This window comes from Cyrtonyx montezumae, unplaced genomic scaffold (assembly GCF_038088225.1).
Source record: "Cyrtonyx montezumae isolate F1298 unplaced genomic scaffold, pur_monq_1.0 scaffold_8, whole genome shotgun sequence".
Lineage (NCBI taxonomy): Eukaryota > Metazoa > Chordata > Aves > Galliformes > Odontophoridae > Cyrtonyx > Cyrtonyx montezumae.
The window spans coordinates 89,693,033-89,719,911 of NW_027072089.1; the positions used below are offsets into that span (position 1 = coordinate 89,693,033).

At 39.8% G+C, this 26,879-nt stretch overlaps 1 protein-coding gene across 1 annotated transcript in view; it reads right to left on the reverse strand.

Moving 5' to 3' along the window:
* The window catches only part of COL15A1 (collagen type XV alpha 1 chain), a 153,101-nt gene extending 127,247 nt beyond the window's left edge, over positions 1–25,854 (reverse strand). The window contains exons 1-2 of the mRNA XM_065753005.1: positions 25,738–25,854; positions 25,531–25,613 (exon numbers count right to left, since the gene is read on the reverse strand). Coding sequence (XP_065609077.1) covers positions 25,531–25,613; positions 25,738–25,748 — 94 coding nt within the window. The 5' untranslated portion in view covers positions 25,749–25,854. The remainder of the gene's footprint in view (positions 1–25,530; positions 25,614–25,737) is intronic.
* Between the last annotated feature and the right edge of the window lie 1,025 nt (positions 25,855–26,879).

Sequence of the window (26,879 nt, forward strand, 5' to 3'; positions counted from 1 at the left end):
TCCACGTGGGAGGGACCTCCAAGAGGAGATCCTTCCCTGGTGGTGGTCAGCCCTTAAATGGGGTTTGGGAGAGGTGGAACCAGGCTCCACCCCTTCCAATCACACAGGTATATCACCTTCACCTGTGCCCCCATGGCTGACTCAGTGCTCACCTCAGGTGACCAATCAGTGGTTCAGGTTGTGATTCAGCAGTTCCCATACACCAGCTCAACTAATACTCATCACCTTTTCAGTAGAACTAAACCTAGCAGTAGTCTACACTCAGCCAAAAGGCATTGCTGAAAAAAAAACATGTCTACTCAGACCCATCACCCACACGAACAAGCAGCTCTCCTGGTCTCTGGCTGCAGGGAGTGCTTGAGCCTGTCACAAGTACTGGAGAGATATTACTTGTGGGCACTGTGAGCAGGTGGATGTTCTAAACTGCCTGGTGCACAGCTAAAAGAGGAGATAGAAAGATAAAGAAGCATTAGGGAGTGTGAAAGGGAGATCAACTAGTGGAGCCACACTGTTCCACTCCTACAAGAAAGTAATAGGTAGGTCACTGCAACTATCAGAGAATCCCCTATCCTCTTATTATCAGGGAGAAGCAGAGGATCTAAGAGACAGGGAAGAGTGGAAACAGGCCCCTGCTTGGGATGGCAGGCAAACCCCCTTCCAGCCTACATCACCTTCTGAGGTGCCCTTGAAGAATAGGTATGAAGACTTGAAGGACAGGCGAGTGAGGATGTTGAAAAATGTCCTTGCAGAGGGTTTTCTTGGGTGACTCAGCCACCTCTATGCCTTAAGACTGCCTCTACAAAGCACAAAGCAAGTATAATTATTATAAGTGACTCCCTTCCTAGGGGAACAGAGGGCTGTCCAGACCCTACTCAGAGTTAAGCCTGCTGCCTCCCTTGAGCCCAAGTGTGGGATGTTACTAGGAAGACCCTTAGTCTGGTACAGCCCCCTGATTATTACCTATTTCTGATAGTGAGGGTTGGCAGAGATGAGTTTTCAGGGAGACACACAAGGGCTATCAAGAGGGATTTTAGGGCACTTGGATAGTTAGCTGAAGGAGTAGGAGCTCAGGTGATCCTTGGTCCTTTCACAAGCAGGGAAAAATACTGAGAGGAGCAGGAAAACCCAACAGATAAACACTTGTTTAAGAGGTCCACAAGGAATTTTTTTTTTTTTTTTGATCATGGGATGATTTATTCAGCACCAGGCCTTCTGGTGACAAATGGAGTTCACCTGTCTCACAGGATGAAAAGAATTCTAGTCCACATGTGGGCAAGACTTGTTCAGAGGCCTTTAAACTACTTTTTGAGGGGAAAGCAGATAAAACCAGGCTCACTAGAGAATAGCCTAGGGTTAGCAAACCAGGGTTGAGGGTGAGATCAAAAGCTCAGCTGAAGTGCATCTACACTGATTCATGTAGTATTAGTAACAAAAAGGAGGTGCTTGAAGGCATTGTGTAGAAGGAAGCTGGCAATAGTGAAATATGGTGGGGTCATTCTCATCACTGAAGTGTGGCAGTAAAGGGCTGTACTTTAGGTGGAAAAGACAAGGGAGCATTTTGATGTTGTAGAGCTCAGTATTGGGAATGATAATGTTTAGTTCTTTCTGGTAAGAATCAGGGAGAAAGCCAAAGAGGCTGGCACCCTGTTGGGAATCTGTTGTAGATTGCCTAACCAGAATGAAGAGAGGGATGACGCATTCTATGAGCAGCTGGCAGAAGTCACATGATCGTAATTCTTTGTTTCTTTGGGGACTTAAACTGACTGAATGTCTGTTGTAAATGCAACACAGCAGGCTTGGAAGCAGCCTAAGAGGCTCCTGGAATATATGGAAGATAACGTCCTGACACAGAGGGAAAGATCTGCATTAGACCTGCTGTTTGCAACAGAGAAGGACTGGTGGGAGATCTGGTAGTTGGAAGCTGTCTTTTCTGGCATAGCAACCACAAAATTATAGAGTTCTCAATTCTTGGAGAAATCTGGAGGTGAGTCAGCAAAACTGCTACCCTGGACTTCTAGGGAGAGCAGACTGAACTGGTGTTGGCAGGGAGAATCCCTTGGGAGTCAATACTGAAAGGCACAGGGGTTCAGGAATGCTGGACAATCCTCATGAAAGAAAGCATAGTCATAGGAACAAGATACATCCTGTGTTAGAAGATCTAGTGAGGAATAAGACTGGCTTGTCTAAGATTCTGAGGAAAAAGAGAGTTTACCATCTTTGGAAGAGGGGTCAGGCGACTCAGGAAAAGTACAGTGATGTTGCTACGGTAGGCAGAGAGAAAATTTAAAAAGCAAAAGACCAGTAAAAACTTTATTGTTAAAGATAATAAAAAATGTTTTTACAGAGACAATGACAGCAAGAGGAGGGCCAAGGAGAATCTCCATTCCTTATTGTATATAATCGAGGAATTATTATCACCAAGGAAAAGGCGGAGTTTCTCAGTGCATTTGCTTCTGTCTTTAATAGTCAGACCAGTTATCCTCAGGGTACTCAGCCCTCTGAGTAGGAAGACAAGGATGGGGAGCAGAAAAAGAAAAACACAATTCAGGAGGAAACACTTAGTGACCTACTTTATCTAGACTGTCCAAGTTGATGAGGTTTCAGTACCCAAAAGTACTGAGGAAGCTGGCAAAAGTGATTGCCAAGGCACTTTCCATCATTTATCAGCAATTTTGGTCAAGCAGGGAGATCCCAGACTGGAGACTTGCCAATGTGACACCGAATTAGAGCAAGGAGGATAGAAGGAGGATCCAGAGAACTGCAGGTCTGTCTGTCCGGACTTGGCATCAGGGAAAGTTACAGAGCAGATTGTCTTTAGTGTGGTCACATGGCATGTGTGCAACAATCAGGGAATCAGACACAGCCAGTATGGGTCCTACTTGATCAACCTGATCTCCTTTTATGACCAGGTAACTTACCCAGTGGATGAGGCAAAGGTAGTGGATATATTCTGTCTAGACATTAGTAAAGCTTTTGACATTGTCTCCCCTGATATTCTTCTGCAGATACTGAGAGCCTGTGGCTTGGACAGATGTAGTCTTCACTGGGTAAAAAAATGACTAGATGATTGGGATGAGAGAGTGGTGATGAAGGGAGCTATGTCTAGCTGCTGACTAGTCAATGGCTGTGTTCCTCAGGGGTTAGTATTGATGCCAGTCATGTTAAATATCTTTATTGATGATCTGCATGAGGGAATTGAGTGCACCCTCAGTAAGTTTGCAAGTGACACCAAGCTGGGAACAAGCATTTATCTGCCTGAGGGTAGGAATGCCCTAGAGGGATCTGAATAGTCTGGAATGATAGACTGAGGCCAATTGTATGAGCTTCAGGAAAAGCAAGTACCAGGTGCAACGCTTTGGTGATAACAACCCCAAGCATCACTACAGGCTTGGGGCAGAGTGGCTGGAAAGCTTTGTGGAGGAAAAGAATCTGGGGGTGTTAATTCACAGCAAGCTGAACATGAGCCAGCAGTGTTCCCAGGTGTCCAAGAAAGTTTGTATCAGTAATAGTGTAGTTGACTAGGGAGGTAATTGTCCCCTTGTCCTTGGCACTGGTGAGGCCACACTTTGAGTACTATGTTTAGCTGTGGGTCCCTCACTGCAGGAAAGACACTGAGGCCTTAGAGCATGCCCAAAGAAGAAGGGCAGTGAAGCTGGTGAGGAGTCTGGAACACAAGACTTTATGAGGTATGGGTGAGCGAACTTGGATTGTTTAGTATAGAGAAGAGGAGGCTCTCAGGAGACCTTGTTGCTGTCTACAGTGACCTGAAGAGAGGCTGTAGCAAGGTGAAAGTAGGCCTCTTCTCCCAGTTAACTAGAAATACCACAGGAATGGTTTTAAGTTGCAGGTTCAGTATATTAAAAAAAATTCTCAGGAAGAGTGGTCAAGCATTGGAACAATCTACCTAGGGAAGTGGTACAGTCACTGTCACTGATGGCTTTCAAGAAAGTGGTAGATGTTGCACTGAGGACATGGTTTAGTGAGCCTGGTGGTGATAGTTGGATGACCAGACTAGATGATCTTGTATGTCTTTTCCAACTTCAGTGATTCTACAGTTCTATGAAAGTATGTCCTAAGTGACCAGGGACACTAGGGCTGTTTAGTCTGGAGAAGAGGCTCAGAAGGACCCTCATTGCTATCTTAAAAATCCTGAAGAGGAGAAGTGCAGTATGAGGTGCTCATCTCTTCTCCATGGTCACTAATGACAAGACACATCTGAATGACACAAAGCTGGACCACAGAAGATTCAGATTGGATTTTCAAAAACATTTTTTTTACTGTGTGTGTCATTGTAAGGTAAATAACTCCCAATGATGGTACTCCACAAGGAGATAGTATAGGAGATGGTATATTTTAAGTAGTTCTATATAAACAGTATACAGATAATACAAAAGAGAAGATGGCTCACCTTTATGATGACAAGGCTCGCAGGGGACTCCACATGGGAGGGACCTCCAAGAAGAGATCCTTCCCTGGTGGTGGTCAGCCCTTAAATGGGGTTTGGGAGAGGTGGAACCAGGCTCCACCCCTTCCACTCACACAGGTATATCACCTTCACCTGTGCCCCCATGGTTGACTTGGTGCTCACCTCAGGTGACCAATCAGTGGTTCGGGCTGTGATCCAGCAGTTCCCATACAGTGGTCAAGCACTATAGCAGGTTTCCTAGAGAGGTTGTTGATGCTAGTTGCCTGTCAGTGTTCAAGAGATAGTTGTATAATGACCTTAGTAATATATTTTAACTTTTGATTACCTCTGAGGTGGTTAGGTAGTTGGAGTTGATGATCTTTGAAGATGAAACTAGTTGATCTTTGAGGCCCTTTTCAACCCAGGCCATTCTATGATTCTATGATCCCTTCCAATTGTGTGTTGTGTTCTAATCTATTTGATTCTATTCTGTTTCTTAGAGTGTTGTTTTTCTCCAGATCCATGCATAAATCTCCTTTTAGTGATAGTGTAAACCCAAAAAGAAGGCTGCAGTCAGTGGGAGCTGTAATACCTATATGGAGAATCAGGCACAGCATTCTTTTGTGCAAAGTGTTTTTCAATAGTCTTTATCGGCTCCCATTCATGTCATTATCACTCTGCTCTCTAGTGGACACAAAAAAAGAAACAACCATGTAGTTCTTGTACCTAAATACTATTAACTAAGTATGCATCTATGTTGCACAGAATATTCTTCCTATTTTTCTCCCATTTGATCTTGCTGCAGTAATGTTTCATTACTGTGCATTCAAACTAATCAGTGAATTTGTTTCTCTTTGATACAAGCCATTTTTTCAGTTTTTCTGATCTAATCACATACTTGACTCTTATTGGCTGTTTATCTAGAACTTCCATATATTTTATATATATATATATAGCACATGGTTGTTTGTTTATAAAACCACAGCCTTTTTAATGTGTACTTCTATTCAATTAACTGTTTTTCTTTGATGATAATGTCTATTTAAAGGATGATTTTTTTTTTCAGCCATAGAAGTATAGGTAATCAGTTATAGCATAGGCATTAAATAGTTACTATACTTCTTTCCCTAGAAACACATGAGAATGAGTGGAAAATATTTAGCAATTTGATTAGTGTGGTAAAGCTAACAGAGCTATTAACCAGTTGATTGAAACCCATCAATTGTTTGATACATTACCTAGGGCAATCTTATGGACTTTCTGTATTTAATATAAACATTCACAGTGAGTCACCTACTTTAATCATAATTAATGATTGTGTGGGTAAACGTGTATGTCACTGTTAAGAAAAACAAAGAAACTTTGGACCTGATACAACCCCAAAGATTTAGGACATGGGCATCATCTATTAAGGGGTATTGCATTCAGATAAATAAATGGCTTACAAGGTGTCACATGCAGAGTGTGAACTAGGCATGATGAGTATAGGAAATGATCACAAGAAGAAAGAGTACTCTGATTTTTCACAAGTGCTAGTGCAAAACACAAAGAGAAATTAATAAAGATCCCCTTCACAGAAAAAAAATCCATACCTAAAGGAATATTTCTCCATTAAAAGACATTCCATAAAACACAATCTACCATCTCTTCCATCCCACCCTATTTTCCCTCTGAACTTTGAAAAACTTGAATTTAGAAACCTGCAAGGACAATAAAACAGGACACAAGTAGTTGAGTAGATTTCTTGGGTGCATTAACAACCTCCTAGTAGATATTACTGAGGATCTGATGAGGGTATGCTGGGCCTCATACTACAAATAAGGAAGAAGCAGCAGAGGATATGACAGTTGGGGGCAACCATCGCTGTACCGATCATTACGTTATTCATGAGGATGAGAAGGTGAAAGGAGAAAAATGGAAGTATTACATCAAGAGATCTGAGTATTTCTTGCTGCTTTGAGCAGGAAACGTTGACTAGAGAGTCTTCAAAGGTTTGTTTCAACCTCAATGATTATTTGATTATATCATTCTAAGCATATTTGTAATGCCACAGTAGTAGTTCCTCCATCTTCTGAAAGACAAATTTGGAAGCAACCTACATTTTTAGTATTTGCACCTGTATTCTCACAAACAGGGTGGTAACAGTTCTGCAGCATTGTAACAAGCATTTTGTAGATCTATACCTGGCAGTCACAAAGTTTTCTAGAGATGAAATAGTTTTCTTCCTATGGGCTGGAATTGTTATTGTCATATAAGATGCCAAATAAGGATGCAAATTGATTCCTTCACACTCCCTTTCAGCTGAAGTAGTCAGGTGTCATCTACACTCGACAAATTCCTCAGGCATATGCAATATACCATACCTAAATCAGATGGCACACTAAGGATAAACAGCCACAACCTTTAGCTCAAGGAGATAGAAAAAAAATGAGAAAATGTATGTTTGAATAACATTACAATTTCTTTAGAAGAAGTCTATCCCAACTAGTTTTCTGTGATGAAGTCAGCACTGAGACTGGTTTTATGCAGTCTATACACTTATGATGCTATAAAATTGCTACTGTATCCAGCCTTGTGCAAGTGTAGCTAGCATGTGTGTGAGAAAGAGTAAGAGCAGGCTACTAGGACGTTTATGATAACTGAACAAAACTAAACTATGTGAGAATGACAGAATCTGTGTTGAATGTAGCTGAATATTACAGCTCTCCAATAGAATGGATCTGTGGCAAGCTTGGTCACCAACTTTGTGGAATGAAAACTGTGTGTAGTGCAAATATGTAAACTACATAAACTGTGACATGGTTGATATCATTATCAGCTTGAGGGACAAGGAGTCTTTAGTTATTGCAAAGCAGCAGGTGCTTTTAAATTTCACCACTAGGCAGCAATGCAGCATTTCATAAATCAGATTAGAGCTTTAGTTTAGGAAGGGAGAGCATTATTATGAATCATCAGTACTGACATCTCCTGTGCCTGCTCTTTCACAACATCTAAGCTAATACATGCTTAATTTCCACAGTGTTCATAGCAAAACAAAAATGAATGATCACCCTGCCCTTCTTGTTTCAAAATAACCTCAGAAAACAAGCAAAATACAGTTAACCAAGTCTGTTGTATATTTTAATGTGGAAAGATTACATTGGTTTTCTCATTTTCTCTTTACCTGTCTTTTTTTGTCTCTTGAATGTAAAGGACACAGATTCTTGCAGTCAAGACTAATGCTCTCATTACCAAAATATGCATTTTCAAGATTATGAAGACAGTTCTCTTTTAAAGTACTGGGAGAGGCGTTTGACAGTTTTCCAGATTTAACAGTTAGAGATGCCAACAGAGGCTGTCTGCCCAGATTGAGAAAGACAGACACGTATTTAAAGACACTGAGCATAGTCTGGTGCACTGACCTGGAGCAAAATTCTCATCTCATATTTGATCTCATCTCAGATTTAAAGGGAAGCCCGGATGGAGAACAGTTACTCAGAAGCTTCTACTGTTGCTCATACTGTCTCTCCTAGCCCCTCACTGCTCTATAAGATTCTGTTCTTAGATCAGTGGCAAAAGGAGGATTATATGAACCGATGAGACTTGTGGGTAACAATTTATTCTAGGAAAATTATAAAACTTAGGTCTATAGAATGGCTAAGGTTGGAAGTGTCCTCAAATATCATCAACCTCCAACTCCCCTGCTGTACTGTTAGCAGGGCTGCCACTTGCGAGTCAACTGGGGCCCGGGGCCCCATCCAACCTGGTTTTGAAAACTTCCTGGGTTGAGGCATCCACAACTTCTCCGGGCAACCTGTTTCAATTACATGTCACCTTCTGAGTAGAGAATTTCTTCCTAACACCTAATCTATATCTCTGCTCTTTTAGTTTTAAACTGTTCCTACTTATCCTATCATTATAAGTGTAAAAAGTTGGTCCCTCTCCTGCTTATAAGATCCCTTCAAGTACTGGAAAGCCGCAGTGAAGTCTCTCTAGAGCCTTCTCCTCTCCAGACTAAACAATATCAACTCCCTCTGTCTGTCTTCATAGGAGAGATGCTCCTACCCTTTGATTGTCTTAATTTTCCTCCTCTGGACCTGCTCCAACAGCTCTGTATCCTTCCTTTGATGGAGGCCCTAGGCCTGGACATAGTACTCCATGTGGGGCCTCATGAAGGCAGAGCTGAGGGTGACAGTCGCTTCCCTCACTCTGCTAGCTCCCCTTTTTTGGTGCTGTCCAAGATACAGTTGGCCGTCTGGGCTGCAAGCACACCCTGTTGGCTCATATTCAGCTATTTGACCAAAATCCTTCTCCAAATGGCTTCTTGAACCTCATTGTTCTCATGGGCCCGATTTTCAAACCTGTCCACGTCCTCCTGAATGGCATCTCTTCCATCTACCTTGTCAGTTGAACAACTCAGTTTAATATAATCTACAAACTTTCTGAGAATGCATTAAATTCTACTGTCTATGCTGCTGATGAAGATGTTGAAGAAAAGCAGTCCCAAAATAGGTTCATAAGTTCATTAGGTTGGAAAGGACCTACAAGATCATCTAGTCCAACCATAAATGGAGTCTTGGGGGACAAAACTTGTGATCAGCCTGCACCTGAACATAGAGCAATTAGCAATAACCCTCTGGCTATGACCATTGAGCCAGTTCCTTATCCACCTAACAGTTCACCTTCAAATCCTTATCTTTTTAATTTAGAGAAAAGGATGTGGTGTGGGAACATGTCAAATACCTTATGTAAGTCCAGGTAGATGACAGCAGTTGCACTTCCTTTGTTTACCAGTGCCATCACTCCATCATAGAAGGCAACCAAATTGATCATGCACAGTCTGCCCTTGGTGAAGCCATACTGCCTATCTTGGATGACCTCCTCATCTCTTCCAGAAGGATCTGTTCCATGCTCTTCCCAGGGACAGACATGAGGTTCACCGGCCTGTAGTTCCTCAGATCTTTCTTTTATCTCTTTCTTACAAATTGAAGTAACTATTCTCTTTTTCAAGTCACCAGGGCCTTTGCCTGACAGCCACAACTTTTCAGATGTGGTGCAGAATGGCTTGACAGCCACATCAGCCCGTTCCTTCAGGATCTTGAGATGCATGTTGTTCAGGTCCATAGGCTTGTACACATTCGGCCTCATGAGGTGGTCTTGGACTTGCTCTGCATTTACACTGGGAGGGATTTTGCACTCTCAACCCTCATCTAGAAGTTCAAGGACAGAGGTGTGAGAAGCCGTCTGACTGGCTGTGAAGACCAACTCGTTAAGTACCTGAGTCTTCTCCATGTCTGAGGAAGCCAATTTTCTCATTTATCAGAGAAAGTACATTCCACTTTTCCTGTCTCTTTTGAACAACGTAGCTAACCAAGTTTATTCCATCTGCACCTTGGCTTTTGTGATCCAGTCTCTGTACCTGGGCAACATCTCTATATTCTTCCCAGGCCACCTACCCTTGCTTCCACTGCATATACTTTATTTTCCCTTCTTTTCCCTCAGTTTAATCAGCAGGTCCTTGCTCAGCCAAACTGGTTTCCTGCTTCCTCTGCTTAGTATTTTATGCTGGGGGATGGAGAACTCTTGCACTCTCAGAAAGGTGTTCTTAAAGTGCTGCCAACTCTGTTTCACTCCTATGTCCCTACAATTTTCCCAGGGGATCAAATTCAATAATTCCTTAAATAACTGGAATTTTGCTGTCCTGAAATTCAGAGTTCTGGCTCTGCTGTCAGGCCCACACTCCTTGAGATAAGGAACTTGACCAAGACATGATCATTACAGCCTACATTGCCTCCAGTACTAATCTGTTTACCAGTTACAATATTCACACCTGAGGTATTTAGCTAATACTATCATAAATCAACAACATCAAAATGTTAGGGCCCTGATCTTGTAAAGGAGGCTTGGCATTATACGTACAGCTTACACATCTTTCTGAAGTCATTTATATCTTAACTACTTATAGTAAGTAACCGTTTTAATACAGGTCTTGATAATGTGAAATTCAATAATTTTTAATGAACACATTGTCACAATTCTGGCCCAATTTGGCCTGGTTATCTGACTAAATGGGACAGGGGAATTCATGGACATATACCTCAAGACGGGCCTTAAAACAAAACAGTGGCAACAAGCTAATTGGAGAAAACTACTTTACGAAACATGATAGTGGAATGCAAGATAACATGATATAATACAATATACTTGCAATTGAAGCTAGTAAATCAAATAAAATGAGTGAATGTCCAATACTGAAGGCCTTACTCCAAATGCAGAAGGTGAGATAGCTATGGAGCACACACCACAGAGACAAGCAGAAGTAAAAAAAAGGGCAGTCTCATGACTCCTGAGCAGTTTTATCTTTCCCTCTGAATGGAAAACAAAAACAGAACAGTGAAGTCTTCTGGGCTTTATAGTTCTTTTTCTCTTCTGAGAAAGGTACCAGAAAACTATTAGCAATACACAGAACTGAAGCGTTAATTCTTTAACTCCCAGTGCACAACATGATGTTATGATCTGGAATACTAATAACAAAAATCATAAAACTATGACAACATACTCAAATAAATCAGATTTTATCCACTTCAACAACAGTATCACCAATTGATGCAATGTCACTCTCCTCAAACTAAATTATCCAGAAAGAGAAACAAAAAATTGAAAGAACGGAAAAAAGAAAAACAAAGCAATCAAGTCACTTATCAAATGTGTTAAGGAAGCACAAAAGAAAATGAGAAATTTTAAAAATAAAGTAGTATAGTGAATTATTCTCTTTATCAGTAAACTTATCAATGAAGGCAGAGTTCCCACATATAGTATTTCACATATAAAATTTAGAATGTCAATATTATTAAGCAGTACTGAACAACTAACAGTCACTATATAAGAAAGAGGGAAATGTATCCTGGACCATACTTCAAAACTCTTCTTTAATTTTGATGTCTTCAAGTAATAAAAATTTAAAAAGTGTATTTATTGGCACAAGTTCAATTACAAACTGGGGCTCTAAGGGAGTGTTATGGTTTTATGATTTTTGTTGTATTGTTGATATTCCACATCATAACATCATGTGGTGTATTGGGAGTTAAAGAGTTAATGCTCCAGCTCTGTGGATCGTCGATAGTTCTGGGTGTACCTGTCTCAGAAGAACTGCATTCCCCAGAGGACTGTACGACGCTTTGCATTTTAACATATTTCCGCCCAGAGGGAAAGATAAAAACTGTCTGCGGTCACGGGACTCTCTCTTCCCTTAGGGACCGAGCGCTCGGCAGTGGGTGTTTGTTGCAGCCGTCTGCCTTCAGTGTTAGCGTAAGGCCTTTGGTTTATCGGACACTCTCTCTCTTGCTCATTTTATTTGATTCATTTGCCTCAATTCCAATTATATTATATTGTGTTATTTTCCTTTCTGATATCTTATTTAGTAAATTAGCTTTCCTCCTCAGATCATTGCTGCTGTTTTGTTCCTAGGCCCATCTCCCTTCTCCTTTTTCCCTCTTCCCCTTCCCCTTCCCCGGGGTGTGGGCCCGTGGGTCCCCTGCCTCAATTGTCACGGTACCGGGTCAAACTGTCCCGCAAACCGGTGACAGGGAGTCAAATTCAGGGAAGTAGTTAATGCATATTTTAAATACTCTTCAGTGCACATGGAGACAGACTGTCGTTTTTATTTCTAGTTGGTAGCAAATAAAAATAAAGATGTGGAACAGAGAAGATACAATTTTATAGAGCTTCACTCTCAGAATAAATATGCATTTTCTCTATTTTCTTTCATCTTTTGGATTTCCACTTCTTCAAATTAAACCATTACAACTGATTTATATTTCTGCTTGCAGTATTTTTAATTGTGGTACACATGCAATACCAGACTGCCTACTCAGAATATACTGTATAGGTCAGCAGCAATAAGGATGTTAAAACACATATCTTAGCTAACTCTGTCACACATATTTTTGTTTAATAATGACAAAATAATTATTTTCTCAGTATAAATTACTGATCAGCAGGACTGATCATAGTCCTGGGACATCAGATTTGCAGATGTATATTTTTGGTAGACACCATAAAAAGAGATGAAACAGAGGAAGTTGAGTTAATTTTGCAGGAATTTCTTCAAAGAAATGAAAGGCAACTCTGGAAAAAGCAAATAAAAATGAGGAGTAGCTGAAATCCCTTCCTTTGTCGAGTCTAAAGATGAGGAGACTGAGGGGAGACAACATGGTGGACTACAGCTTCCTCAGGAGGGGAGTGGAGGAGCAGATGCTGATCTCGCTCTAGTGACAGCGAAGAACCTCAAGGGAATGGCACAGAGCAGTGACAAGGGAGGTTCAGGTGAGATATCAGGAAAATATTCTTCACTGAGTGAGTGGTCAGGCACTGGAACAGGCTCCCCAAGGCAAAGATAATGGCCTGAAGCTGCTGGAGTTCAGGAAGCATCTGGAGCCTGTGTGAAGCCTGGAGTTGGACTCAGTGATCCTTATGGGTCCTTTCTAACTTGGGATATTCTATAATTATCTCATGATTCTATGATTTTCTCCCCTGTTGATATAGCAATAGAAATTGGACAATCCAGCAATATTCCATAAAATTCCTTCAATAAAAGGTCAATCATGAATCAGGTACATGAATGGTAGATCCTGCTTGACAAACTTGATTTCTTTCTATAACAGAGTGACCCGCTTAGTGGACGAAGGTAAGTCTGTCAGTGTGGTGTCCCTGGACTTCAGTAAAGCCTTTGACACTGTCCCCCACAGCATTCTCATGGAGAAGCTGGCTGCCCGTGATTTGGGTCAGCATACACTCTGCTAAGAAAAACACTGGCTGGATGGCTGGGCCCAAAGAGCTGTTCTGGAGTTAAATCCAATTGGTGGTCAGTCACAAGTGGTGTCCCCCAGGGCTTAGTACTGGGGCCACTCCCATTTAACATCTTTATCAATGATCTTGATGAAGGAATTGAGTGCACCCACAGTAAACTTGCAGAGATGGGACACTAAGATGTGTCATTTGCAGAGATGACACTAAGATGGGAGGGAGTGTTGATCTGCTTGAGGATAGAAAGGCACTATAGAAGGACCTGGATAGACTGGATCGATGGGCCAAGGAAAATTGTATGAGTTTCAATAGGGCCAAGTGCTGGCTCCTGCATTTTGGTCACAAGAACCCCAAGTATCTCTACAGGCTTGGGGAGAAGTGGCTAGAAAGTTGCCTGACAGAAAGGGTCCCTGGTTGTGATGATGGACAGTCAGCTGAACATGACAGCAGTGTGCCCAGGAGGCCAAGAAGGCCAACGGCATCCTGACTTGTATCAGGAATGGAGCAGTGAGCAGGACCAGGGAAGTAATCATCCTCCAACTCTCGGCACTGGTGTGGCCTGACCTCAAGTAATGTGTTCAGTTTTGGGCACCTCAAGACTGAAAGGACAATGAAGTGCTGGAGCAAGTCCAAAGAAAAGCAACAAGCCTTGTGAAGAACTTGGAGAATACGTCCTATGAGGAGTGTTTAAAGTAACTGGGGCTGTTTAGTCTGGGGAAAAGAAGGCTGAGGGGAGACCTTGTTACTCTCCTCACATACCTGAAAGGTGATTGCAGTGAGAGGGGGGTTGGTCTCTTCTCACTGGTGACAGGTGAGAGAACAAGGGGAAATGGCCTCATGTTGTGCCAAGGGAGGTTTAGGTTTGGTATCAGGAAAAAATTCTTTATAGATTATTAAGCACTGGAATTGACTCCGCAGGGAGGTGGTTGAGTCACCATCCCTGAATGTGTGTAAAAGCCATCTGGATGTGGTGCTCAGTGATATGATTTAGTGGTGGGTTGTTAGAGTTAATGTAGTACAGTTAGGTTGCTGTTGGGCTTAATGATCTTTAGCGTGTTTTCCAATCTGAACAGTTCTATGATTATGTTTTTTTGTCAAGTGATAAGTAGCAGCAGAGGAGCACACTGACTAAATAGTGTCTGACATGGAAGTGTGTACAAAACAGAGGTATATCACTGAATTCCTTTATGTGGAAAACATTGCATTTACTGATCAACACCTGCTGACAATTGCTACCAAACAGTGGATGTTAGCACAGGCAACAGGTGGTATGTTTCAGCAGTGGCAATAGTAACATCAAAGACAAGCCATATTCTAGCTCAGCTGTCATGCCACAAAATCAAGAACATCTCCATCAGCTTTTCCATCTGAAGTGGCTAATAATGATGAGTATATGTTTTGTAGCTGAGAATTTGCTCTATCAAATAGTGTGATTGTGCTCTTTGGATCTGCTGTTTGTTTTTTCCATCGAAATAAATAGGAGGCATTACTTTCAGATTGACATATGTCTACTTTTATCAAAGCTAGAGTTATCTACAATTGACATCTTTGATCCCTGTCTGGTGACTAAGTGATTTACAGCATGGTAGATAATAATTCATATTAAGATCATCAATTTAAAGTGAAATTTCAGATAATGCAGTTTGCAGCTTGCTAATATTCACTTTAACAAATCTACTATCATGTTGATTTTCTAAAATAACTCTTTTTTATCTGCAACATACCGCCAGCAGTTCTCCATGGGTTATTCACAGCATGGAATAACCAGTAGATATATTCTTGAAAAGCTAAATTCTTCGTTAGATTTTAGGTTGTACTACTGGAAGTAAAATAATAATAGTAATAATATATACATATTTATATTTACTTATGTATATAGATGTTTTAGACAAATGTTTTGTTTTGTACATATATAGCAAAAAATAATTTAATATTATTAATATTAGTAGAATGTTGAATAGCAGAAGTCTCAACAATTTTACTGGTGATAAGCTCAGATATGTGTAATGAAGTAATAACATAGCTTTGATGCATAAAATTTTAATCTTATCTGAACTAATGCTTGCACTTTGATGTCTCAGAATTTCTACAGAAGTTCTTAATCTAGTTGCATTTATAGCATTATGCAAGCTAGGTTCTATGCTCTCTGAATTCTGAGCAGTGAGTTCTTCAGATCCTTCCACTTCCTTTTTCTTCCACCATCAGCTGGAATCATTTTCCTTCTCCGCCTTCTCCTGTTTCCTTCTCATATTCACACAGCTGTCAAGAAAATCTAAAAGAATAAGATCTAGAAGTTTTCTCTCTGATTAGTCTGTCAGCAAGTTATAAATGTACTGCAAACATAAATATCACCCTGCAAACAATCTGTAAAGCACACAAGTATATTAATCCTCTGAAATCTAGACATCAGAATTTCTAGTGGCACTGTGGGATCTGCTAGACATGCAAAATGTACCAGTAATAAAGAATAGTCAAGTAATGGCAGAATATTGCAGTAGATTAGAGGTGAAACAGTTATGAAAACTGAGGAGGAAGAATTGACTTCAAACTGCTTTCTTGATCATCAAAATCTGAGTTGTTTTTTGGAAAAACAGATTAAGGAAACCAATATTCACCTGGGGTGGATTATGGTAATTCTGCTGCTTTCACTACAGTTGTGATGATTTTGTACAATTTAGGATCCACAAACAATACCGAAACTCAGACTCTGTAAATGTGTAAATATGATTGATGGTAAAACTAAACTTGTATTCAACAGTTGTTTTCATATAAGGCTAAGTATGTTTCATGGAGACATTAATTTTATATGATAATTGTAGCTAAAAGTAGAAAGTAAAAACCAGAACACTGACATATACAACACTGAGATCAAAAGTATCGATTCTCTTACATGTTCCCCAGGAAAGCCACTTGCCCACAAAAATTGACTTCTTTGTAAGCTTGGTAGCTTCCCCAGTGGTCTGTTTGGCAGCTGTAATGTTTGGTTGGGAATTACACCAACAAACTAGTTGATACAGCCTGTGGAGTCCTATGAAGGGTTTTTAAGGTTATTTTAAAGAAAGAAAAATAAACACAAAGTAATTTTGGCTAACAGAGTGCAACTACATAACGTTAGACTCAACAGGACAAGACATTTATCTTGTATCTGAATGGATGTCCCTAAAACTGAAATGTTGTGATTATGTTACTTGAACAGACAACTTGAGCTACATAGATGTGAATATCCACCATCATATCTGGTATGCGAACATCTACGGTGACCTGGAATGAACTAGGGAATTCTGATAAGTACAGAAACAAAGACAGGTTTTTAAAACAGGGTGTTGATATCTAGAGTTGTGTCACAGTGAGGTGGTCTATGCCTATCTCATAGAATCATAGAAATTATTCTACTTGACTGACAGACTTTCAGTATTTTATATTTATTTTCTGTAGAACACAATGATATTTAATTAAGCCCACAGATTTATAACTAATTCATACTACTCCATTATATATAAGATATATATAAGATATGATATATATAAGTAAGAATATTTCCTGAGTTCTACTTCTCTAATGAAATAAACATCCTCTACTACAGAAAAGAAATAGAATGTATCATTTCAGTTTCTGTAAATCTAGAGCGAGGGAAAGGTAATTTCAAACTGCATTTGCATACTTGTCAGATCTTTCCTCTTAATTTCCAAGAGCATTCTAAGCTGAGAGAGGAAGCAAATTAGGAATGCCTAAACATGATTCTCCTCTACTTTTGATTTCATCTCTTTATACTTTCATCATACATATTTATGACAGTTGTGCTGTTAGCAAGTAGATTTAAAATTCCCTTCTAAATCTTCATTTTAAAGGCGAAAATAAATAGAAATTTATTTCTTACTATTTTAATCAAATTCACTTCTGACAAAAGATGTTATAACTCTCAAAATGAGTTCACCAAATTATCCTGCATTAAATATGCTATCTAAATATGAAATGCTTCAGTTAGCATCATTTTTAAAACATATCTACAAAGTGAAAGGATTTTTTCAAAGCACACACCACTAGACTGTTTTCTTTATATACATTGCTCTAGTGGCTACCTTTCTTTTTCTACATTCCATAGGAATCTCTTTCATTCCACAAGTTAATCAATGGAGTTACTGTTTGAATTACAGTGGTGTGAATTCACAGTTTGTAAAATATGTTTTTCTAGGTCTAGGCGTATTAAAAAAAATCTTCCACGACGTTGTTGTAACAATTCTTGTTTGTGCAGTTACACTTTATTTATCTCTAGCATGTTGAGTGTTATGAGAGGCCAGAATGAGTAGAACTATTTCCTTTAGTTTCACATTTTAATAATTTTCATATTTTTAAGCACAGATTTTGGAAAACATGTTTATAATCCAGAACAGTCACAATTCTGTGCTTATTCAGTATGTGCTCCAGATATGCACTGCAAAACGAATCTTTCTAACACTACTAGAATGAGTACATAACAAAGGGAAATTTAGTTGAAATACAATATTATTTAAAAAGCGGTCCCTTATATCAGTTACATCATTTGTATACCTAAAACTGGAGCAGGTTTAATTTTTATTCCTTTCTCTTCATTGCTCACCCAAGAACTACTGAGAAAAAGTAGCACCACATGCAACTCTTGCTAATTCCTTCCCACTAACTAGAAAGTCTGTCAGGGACTTCTGTGGGGTTAAAGCATATGTAAAATTCTTGTGTGATATGCTGTGGGCATTCAAGGCCCTATGATCCATATGCTGGATTTCACTTTCAAAATAAGTTGCAATTCAAGGCTCACGCTCACTCTTTTGAAAGGAGACTATTCCAGTCACTAGTTATCAGGGTACTGGCCTCACCAGAGCTCTTCACCTTTGGATGAACAGTCCCATATATGCATATATTCTGGGGGCCAGTAAGCAGGAAAGCAGTTTGGCAGAAAAGGACCAGTAGTGTGCTCTTGCATTAGCAGAGAATGATATCCTGGGGTACACTGGTAGAAGTGTTGTCAGCAGGCTGAGGGAGGTGGTCCTTCCCCTCTGCTCAGCACTGGTGAGGCTGAATCAGTGGCATTATGTCCAGATCTGGGCTTCCTTGTACAGAGAGCTACTGGAGAGAGTGTAACAAAGTGCCAAGAAGATGTTTAAAGCACCTCTTCTGTGAGAAGAGGCTTAGAGACTCTTTAATCTATTTAATTTAGAGAACAGCAGATTAAGGGGGAATATTTTCAGTGTATATAAATATCTAAAATAAGGGTGGAAAAAAGGATGGAGTCAGACTATTTTCAGAGTCCTCTCCCTATGCACAACCAACTACCAAAATTTTGTTATGTAAAGCCAATGCCCCATCAGGCCATGGAGATCCCACATGAACATGTATGCCCTGTAAGGCAAGTCATATTTCACCAAACAGCACAGTTTATTATCTTTCTAGTCAAGGCATGCTGCATGAATTGGCAAAACCACTGCATGAATTTGGAGAAAGCAGAGAAAAAACAAGGAAAAAAACAATCCACATATCCATGTTTCACACACACACACACACACACACACACACACACACACACAATAAAATTAAGTTAAAAAAAAAGAAAGAAAAAGAAGAAAAAAAGGGAAGAAATCCAAAAGGACAGGCAAACTTCAAAGAAAGTACTTCATTTGGAAAACACTAAGAAATAAATTATTTGGAACTCTTTTGAACATCCCAGACATTTTTTTATTTATTATATATATATATATTTTGAGGATTCACCTAACAGAGAGGGGAACAGCATTAGGAAGATATTACCTGTTTTATGCACACTGAAGTTTGCATTTGATGCAATACAAACCTCGGATTTTAGTGGTACAACTTGCATCTATAACGCAGAAGAGATTTCTGGTTTCTCTCATCACAGAACACCTCAGAGACACCAAGCAGGGCCAAGCATTCAGAGCAGCTGTGTCTTAGGGATTCTCTGAAGCAAGTTTTAGACTAGATTAACATCTGTGCAATAGGAGTCCAGTAGTTTGCATCCAAACAAAATCTGGACTCTGAGAGACAATAAAATGAGGCTAACATCCCTCATTTCCCCATTCATTTATTGAAATGGCAGTTGGCAATTGAAATATATATTGGTGTCTGCATTCAACTGTGTGAACCAAGACTGTTCTTACACCAGCACACAAAGTAAATCACTATATTCTGCTCTTCCCAGTCACCTGAAACAGTACTTCATTCTCCCCAGTCATCCTTTCATTTATGCAGTGAGAAGCTATAGTTCAATACATAACACAAGGTCATTGAGATCAGGCATTGTGCTTAGCATGTAAAAAGTAAATTAGAGTTAAAATATTTTAGTGCAATTGATACTTGTTAAAAGTACTACAAACAGTACCTGCAGCAAACAATTTTCACACAACAGCTGCTCCGTAGAACACAGAATGAGTAACAGAGCTACAGGATCCCTTGGGACTCACTCCTGAGGGGTAAAGGGGTCCAGGAAGCCTGGATGCTCCCCCAGATGGAAATCTTAAAGGCACAGGAGCAGGCTGTCCCTGAGTCCCGCAAGTCGAGCCAGAAGGGAAAAAGACCAGTGTGGATGAAAAGGGAACTTTTGTTGAGACTCGAGAGAAAAGAAGAGTGTATGTCCTCTGGAAGATGGGACAGGCTACTTGGGGAGACTACAGAGAACTTGCCAAGATTTGCAGGCAGGAAGTTAGAAATGCAAAAGCCCAGCTCGAACTTAGACTGGCTACTGCTGTAAAGGAGAACAGGAAACCCTTTTACAAATATATTAACAGCAAGAGAAAAACTAAGGAGAATTTGTCTCCTTTACTTGATGAGGCAGGGAATGTAACCACAGATGATAAGGAAAAGGCTGAAGTTCTCAATGCCTTCTTCACATGTCTTCAATAGACAGAGCAGTTGTCCACAGGGTACTTGCCCTGACCTGGAAGTCTGGGACGGAGCGCATAATGCACCCCCTGTGATCCAAGCAGAGACAGTCAGAGATCTCCTCCTCCATCTGAACTGCCACAAGTCCATGGGACCAGATGGGATCCACCCAAGGGTGCTGAGGGAGCTGGCAGAAGTGATTGCCAAGCCGCTTTCTGCCATCTATCAGCATTCATGGTTATCTGGAGAGGTCTCACAAGATTGGAGGCTTGCTGATGTGACTCCCATTTACAAGAAAGGCCGTAAGGAAGACCCGGGGAACTACAGGCCTGTCAGCCTGACCTCGGTATCAGGGAAAGTTATGGAGCAGATGATCTTGAGGGAGATCACACGGCATGTGCATGGCAACCAGGGGATCAGACCCAGCCAGCATGGGTTCACAAAGGGCAGGTTGTGCTTGTCCAACCTCATCTCCTTCTATGACTGGGTGACCAGACAGGTAGATGAGGGAAAGGCTGTTGATGTAGTTTACCTGGACTTCAGCAAGGCCTTTGACACTGTCTCCCACAGTATTCTCCTGGGGAAACTGGCAGCCCGTGGTGTGGACAGGTTCACTCTTCTCTGGGTGGAGAACTGGCTGGAGGGCCGTGCACAGAGGGTTAATGGAGTTAAGTCCAGCTGGTGTTCTGTTACGAGTGGTGTCCTCCAAGGGTTGGTATTGGGGGCCATCTTGTTTAATATCTTTACTGATGACCTAAATGAGGGGATTGAGTGTACCCTCAGTAAGTTTGCAGATGACACCGAGTTGGGAGGATGCGTCAATCTGCCTGAGGGTAGAGACGCCCTTCAGAGGGATCTGGATAGGCTGAATGGGATGAGGTTCGGTAAGGCCAAGTGCCGGGTCCTGCACTTTGGCCAAAATAACCTCATGCAATGCTATAGGCTTAGGGCAGAATGGCTTGAAGAATGTAGAGAGGAAAAGGACCTGGGGGTGTTGGTTGATGCTCGGCTTAACATGAGCCGGCAGTGTGCCCAGGTGGCTAAGAAGGCCAATGGCATCCTGGCCTGTATTAGAAATAGTGTAGCCAGCAGGAGCAGGGAGGTGATCATCCCCCTGTACTCAGCTCTGGTGCGGCCGCACCTCGAGTACTGTGTTCAGTTTTGGCCCCCTCACTACAAGAAGGACATTGAGGCCCTGGAGCGTGTTCAGAGAAGGGCAACAAAACTGGTGAGGGGTCTGGAACACAAGTCTTATGAGGAATGGCTGAGGGAGCTGGGATTGTTTAGTCTGGAGAAAAGGAGGCTCAGAGGAGACCTTATTGCACTCTGCCACTTCCTGAAGGGGGGTTGTGGTGAGGAGGGGGTGGGCCTCTTCTCCCTGGTAACTAATGACAGGATGAGAGGGAATGGCCACAAGTTGTGCTGGGAAAGATTTAGATTAGATTTGAGGAAACATTTTTTCTCTGAAAGAGTGGTCAGGCACTGGAATGGCCTGCCTAGGGAGGTGGTTGAGGCACCATCCCTAGTGCTGTTCAAGAAGCGTTTAGATGAGGTGCTAAGGGATTTGATTAAGTAGCTGAGAGGGTAAGGATGGTGTTAGGAGGATGGTTGGACTAGATGATCTTGTAGGTCCTTTTCAACCTAATGTATCTATGAATCTATGAACCTAGGATAAAGCTGTGAGAAATCTATGAATGGGCATGACAGTGAATAAGCAAGTATATATAATAAACACGTGTACTTTCAGGTGACCACTAGGACTTCAAGAAATTGTGTTGCATCATTTACAGCTGAGTCAGCGCAATACAGAAAGAAGCTACTTTATTATAGTCTTTTTTGTCAGAATAGATCCTTCAAATACCATTTAGTGGCAAAAGAACATAGAACTGAAATTTTAAATTCCTTTTAGATCATGGAAACAGCTGCTTGCTGCAGGCTTCCTGTGTTCCTCTGTTCCTTCAGAGAGGAAATGAAGATAGCCATTATAACACTACATCCATGCCAGGTGGTTTTCTGTTAAGAGGCTTCAAGAAAAAAACATCTGCTAACTGGTAGAATAGCTTAGCGGACAAGAAGTTTATTGTCTTAGAGAATTATCATGTAGAAAATGTTGCAGTGAGAACTATTCTCTTTAGAAAAGTGAGAAAATGGAACAAATTTATTAAATCAAGTTTGTTCTACTGTTCATACAGATGACGACAACTTAACTAAATGATTTTCCATAGTAAATTAGCTATGTTCTGCATGGAAAGATATTTTTAATGGCTGGGAAATCAGGTTAAACTCTGCATTAACTATATGCACAACAGCTGATAACAGCCTGAAGATGTCTCTGAAAAATATACAGTGCCCTATTCAGTTTAAATTCAACTGCACTTTGTGCTGCTCAAATGCTCAAAGTGGAACCCGATTATACAGTGACATCTTAATTAATAAAACAGTGTGCTCCATGCAAAACAGAATTACAATAACTATCCCGTCTTATAAAGGAATATATTTAGCCATCCTTATCAATGTGTAAATCAGTGTGATTTTATGCATGTAATACAATGCAAAGTGCATGCAATAATTACTTGAGAGAAATTATTTTATAGATGTATATATATATAGTAATTTATACTCTTTGTGTCCGTTCATCCTGGAGAAAAAATGCAAGCTAAATGTTTGTATGCATTACATTAGCTGATCAACAGCCAAAGAAAATCAATAATGCAACATTTCTCCATTCTGCTTCTGTCAAGTCAGCTGTCTATTGACAGCCAAGCTATTGCTGAGCATATTATTTAGGGCAGGAAAGTGCTGTTCAGCTCAGTTAATAAAATCCAGATGTCAGTGAGAAATTTGTAAAGCTTCTCTTAAAAAGCATAAACACGACAAAATTGCAGTACCACATGCATTTAAACAATTTGACTTACTTATTTAAAAAAGGTTCATGCTAACTTGAATGACAGGAACTGAAGAACACTGATAACTGCATAGTTATCTGGGAAGAATTAAATATGGCTTCTGCAAGAGGCTAGAGCAAATCAGAGGGAAGATCCTATTAATCAAATTTCATCAGTGTTAGGATTCAGATTTTTTATCTTTAATACTGTTCATAATCCAGCATGTTTTGGACTATCTTCTGAGAATATTCTATTCGCTAGATTAGTTTTTGATTGAAATTTGAAAGCAATGTACAGAAAGCAGCCATAGATGATCAAGGTGAATGAAGACACATTATCTGGTGTGTAATTAACGTATTGGAACATGAAGTGATGCCAGATAAATCCATACAACTTTATTATTATTATTATGTACAGATGCTTAACTGTCATTTAAACAAAGGGGAAATGATAAGGCAATTCAGTAAGACACCAACATACTTTTAACCTTCAAACACAAATCCAAGCAGAACAGATTATTACATCAGCTCAGATTTCATGAACACAAGAGAAAAGCTGCAAAAAATCTCTGTGGTTCAAATGGCTTGGGTGAAAAGGAAAGAAAGGAGGGAGATGTATATTTATGTGTATGTTTGTACTTGTACAGTACTAGCTGCAGTAAAACAGACTATAATCTTCTGACAGAATTCAGAATGCTAGTTCAAGGAACTGATGAGTTTTTTGAACTCCTGTTTATTTACACTCTGAAGCAAAATCCAAGCATTTTTTAAGAGTTTTAATGAAATAATGACCAAATAGTATGCACTTGCTGAACACACAACAGAATTTTAAAATTATGAATGAGTAATTTTATTTTTTTACACTTATACATTCTGACACAACATATAGGATGATCTTAGTATTATATAATAGATATCTAACTTCATTTTAAAATGCTAAACATATATTTTCAGCCATAAATGCATTATGAGGATAGGGAGGAGAGTTCAGCCAATAGAAAGATAGCACAATACTCAATGGACTGGAGAATTCTATAAAGCAGTAATACTAAAGAGGACAGTAAAAAAAAAAAAGTGGATATTATATAAGTTTAACATAAAAAACAACATGTTTAACAGCAGATCAATTAATCTCCCTCTGTTTACACACATTATTTTTATAAAATTCATTGCCATGCTTTCTTTAATTAAAAGGAACTGTGGGAAAGGAAGTAAAAGATATTTCTGAAGTGGTTACACTAAAAGATCTGAAGCAGAAATGACAAGGAGAATTTATCTCTTCCATATAATTACAGTGTCACATAGCAAGGAATATTTTATTCCTATTTCCAGCACTCAGCACCTAGTTTCAGCAGAAGAAAACATTCAAACCAAGCACTGGGAGAAAAAATAAGCAACAGTTCTCTCCAGACCAGATCTCATTCACAACACTGTCATTCATCAGCTCAAGAAAATCTTAACATGTAATGCAATGTGGGAATCTCCATAAGTTTTATCTGCATTCAGATATACACTAACATTTTCCTCTTTCTAATAGCTGAATATAGCTTGTCCTCTAGCAATACAAAATATCAATACAAAAATACAACTTATCTGTAATATAGCAAAACATATTCCTCATTTGCACTTCCAGCATTTATTTACTGAGACAGCTATCTAGATCTTTGACTCTTAGATGTACCTCCAATTCTATGACTGTACTGATAAATGGAAAGCTGTTCTGAAAAATACTGAGTACTTCATACACAGTATCTGTTTCTCTCAGATTATTTCTAATGCTCTTATCACATAATCATCTAGCAGTCATTTACATAACAAATGTACAGCCTACTTCACTCTGAATCAAGACAAAAAAGTGTATTTCATATGAGGATAATTGTTCATACAGGAATACTTATATGCAAATATTTCATCTTTTTAAAAATTGCATATAGACTTTTATAACAGTGATCTTTTTTTTAAATTGAAATCTGAGGCAGTGTATTGAGAAGATGCATTGAAAGAAGAAGCAACTCAGCTCTGTTATAGGAATAAGTGAGACTCAATTACAGGAAAACTTTTCTAAAGGCCAAAAAGGCAAATAAAAATAAATGTATAACTCAAGAGATCTGAAAATCACAATTTGAAAAGATACTCAATGGGAAAAATCTCAGTACAACTTAACGAGAATCAATCACATCTGTACTCACATTGTGACTGGCACATTTCTTATATAGCCTAAATGGCACTTGTATTTACTTCATTTGCTTTCTGCTACCTTTTCCAGATTTTACACACTCAAAAGAATCCAGTATTTTCCACATCTTTAAAGTGCCTTCTGTTGGCTAGTACACTCTGAAGCAATCTTAAGAGTGCAGGCATAATAAGCCATCTTAAATGTGGTGACCAATGCATTTACTTTACTTTCTCTTTTCCAGAAGGAATGGCAATTTAAGCTCTTAACTTGCAACAGCTTCCCTATATGAAATTAAGAACAATAAGCAGCAGAAAAAATGAAAAACTTCAGATTAGAATATCTTTACATATCAAGAAAGCTCATCTTAAAATTAACTCTTACTCGCGATTAACACATGATTTGGAGAAAGCTTACCTTCTATGACCTGAGCTGCTGAACCGGCATGGATTGAGAAGCCTAAGAACAGTAGTAGCACATCCCAGGTCCACCAGGCATGACTGAAGCAGGTGTGTAAAAAAAAAAAGAAAGAAAAAAAAGAGAAGAGGGTAGGAAAAGAATGAGACATAAGAGTGTAATACAGAAGCATGAGGGTTAGACTAATTTAGAAGTGAGAGTTCTTACCATGACAGCATTTTTTGAAAGTCAGTTGAAAGACCTCAAGTGGGAAAAAAGTTCAGTGAACATGAATTTTATACTTCTGAAAATACGTTAATGAAAACTGGAGCCTGCTGTTTCTCCTCCAACGTTCAGACACAAGTGGAACAAAGGCAGCTCTCAGGCTCTCTGTGTGACTCACTGCAATTCAGTGCTCCAACTCTGAAATTTGATTCCACATAGACTTTCCGTCAGACCACAGCCTAAAAGTTCTTACTCTATTTACTGTATGGATAGATGGACACCCCTTTCTGCTGTACATCAGCCCAATGCTGCCATTCTGTGGTGTTACCTTAAGTTACTGTGTTCCCTGAGAAACAGTACCACAGTATTTTCTCTGATTTTAGAAAACTCATTGAAAAAAGAAGTAGCATCTCTCCTGCTCCCACAGGTATGACTCTGCTCATGCGGATGATCTACACGAAATGCTGCTGAAAGAGCCATTAATTTTGTGTGAATACTTAATGTGGATTTCTGACCAAAGCTGAATATTTTTAACACATCTGGATAAAAGAAGGCAACGCAAACCATTTGCCCCTGCATTCCATTAGTTTTAAATCTCTAAACATAAATGGCCTGCGCACTCACTCTTGTTGGATCTTGAGATTTTGTTAGATTCCGATGGTCATTTGTAGCCCTAAGAATTACACAGTATTAACAGGTCCTTGATGTCTGCTGGGTGTACCCTGCCCTGAACATGTGCAGTGAAACTTGTACGTATGCGCTCTGATTTAACTTTGCTGCTTGTCTCTTATTTTAAACCCAACAAGTATCACTTGAATGAGGACATAAGTGTTTAACTTCTGTACAGTTTCCAGCTGTCTTCATTTATGCTAGAGTTTTCCTGCTGGTTAAAAGTCTCCGTTATTCCAGGCAGAAGTCTTGTTTACTTTTCTCAGCTCTGCCAACTGTTTGCATTCCTTAACATTTGAAATGGAAGACTACAATTCTGCTGTTGCAGTCCTTACTTGTTCACTAAGTTAATGGGGCTACGCTTCTAGTCATCTCTGTGTTAAGCAGTTTATTTTTTCCTCCCGATTCTGCAACACAAACTTATAAAAGCTGCACACTTTTAGCCTCTATAACGATAAGACTGAAGAATCATGAGA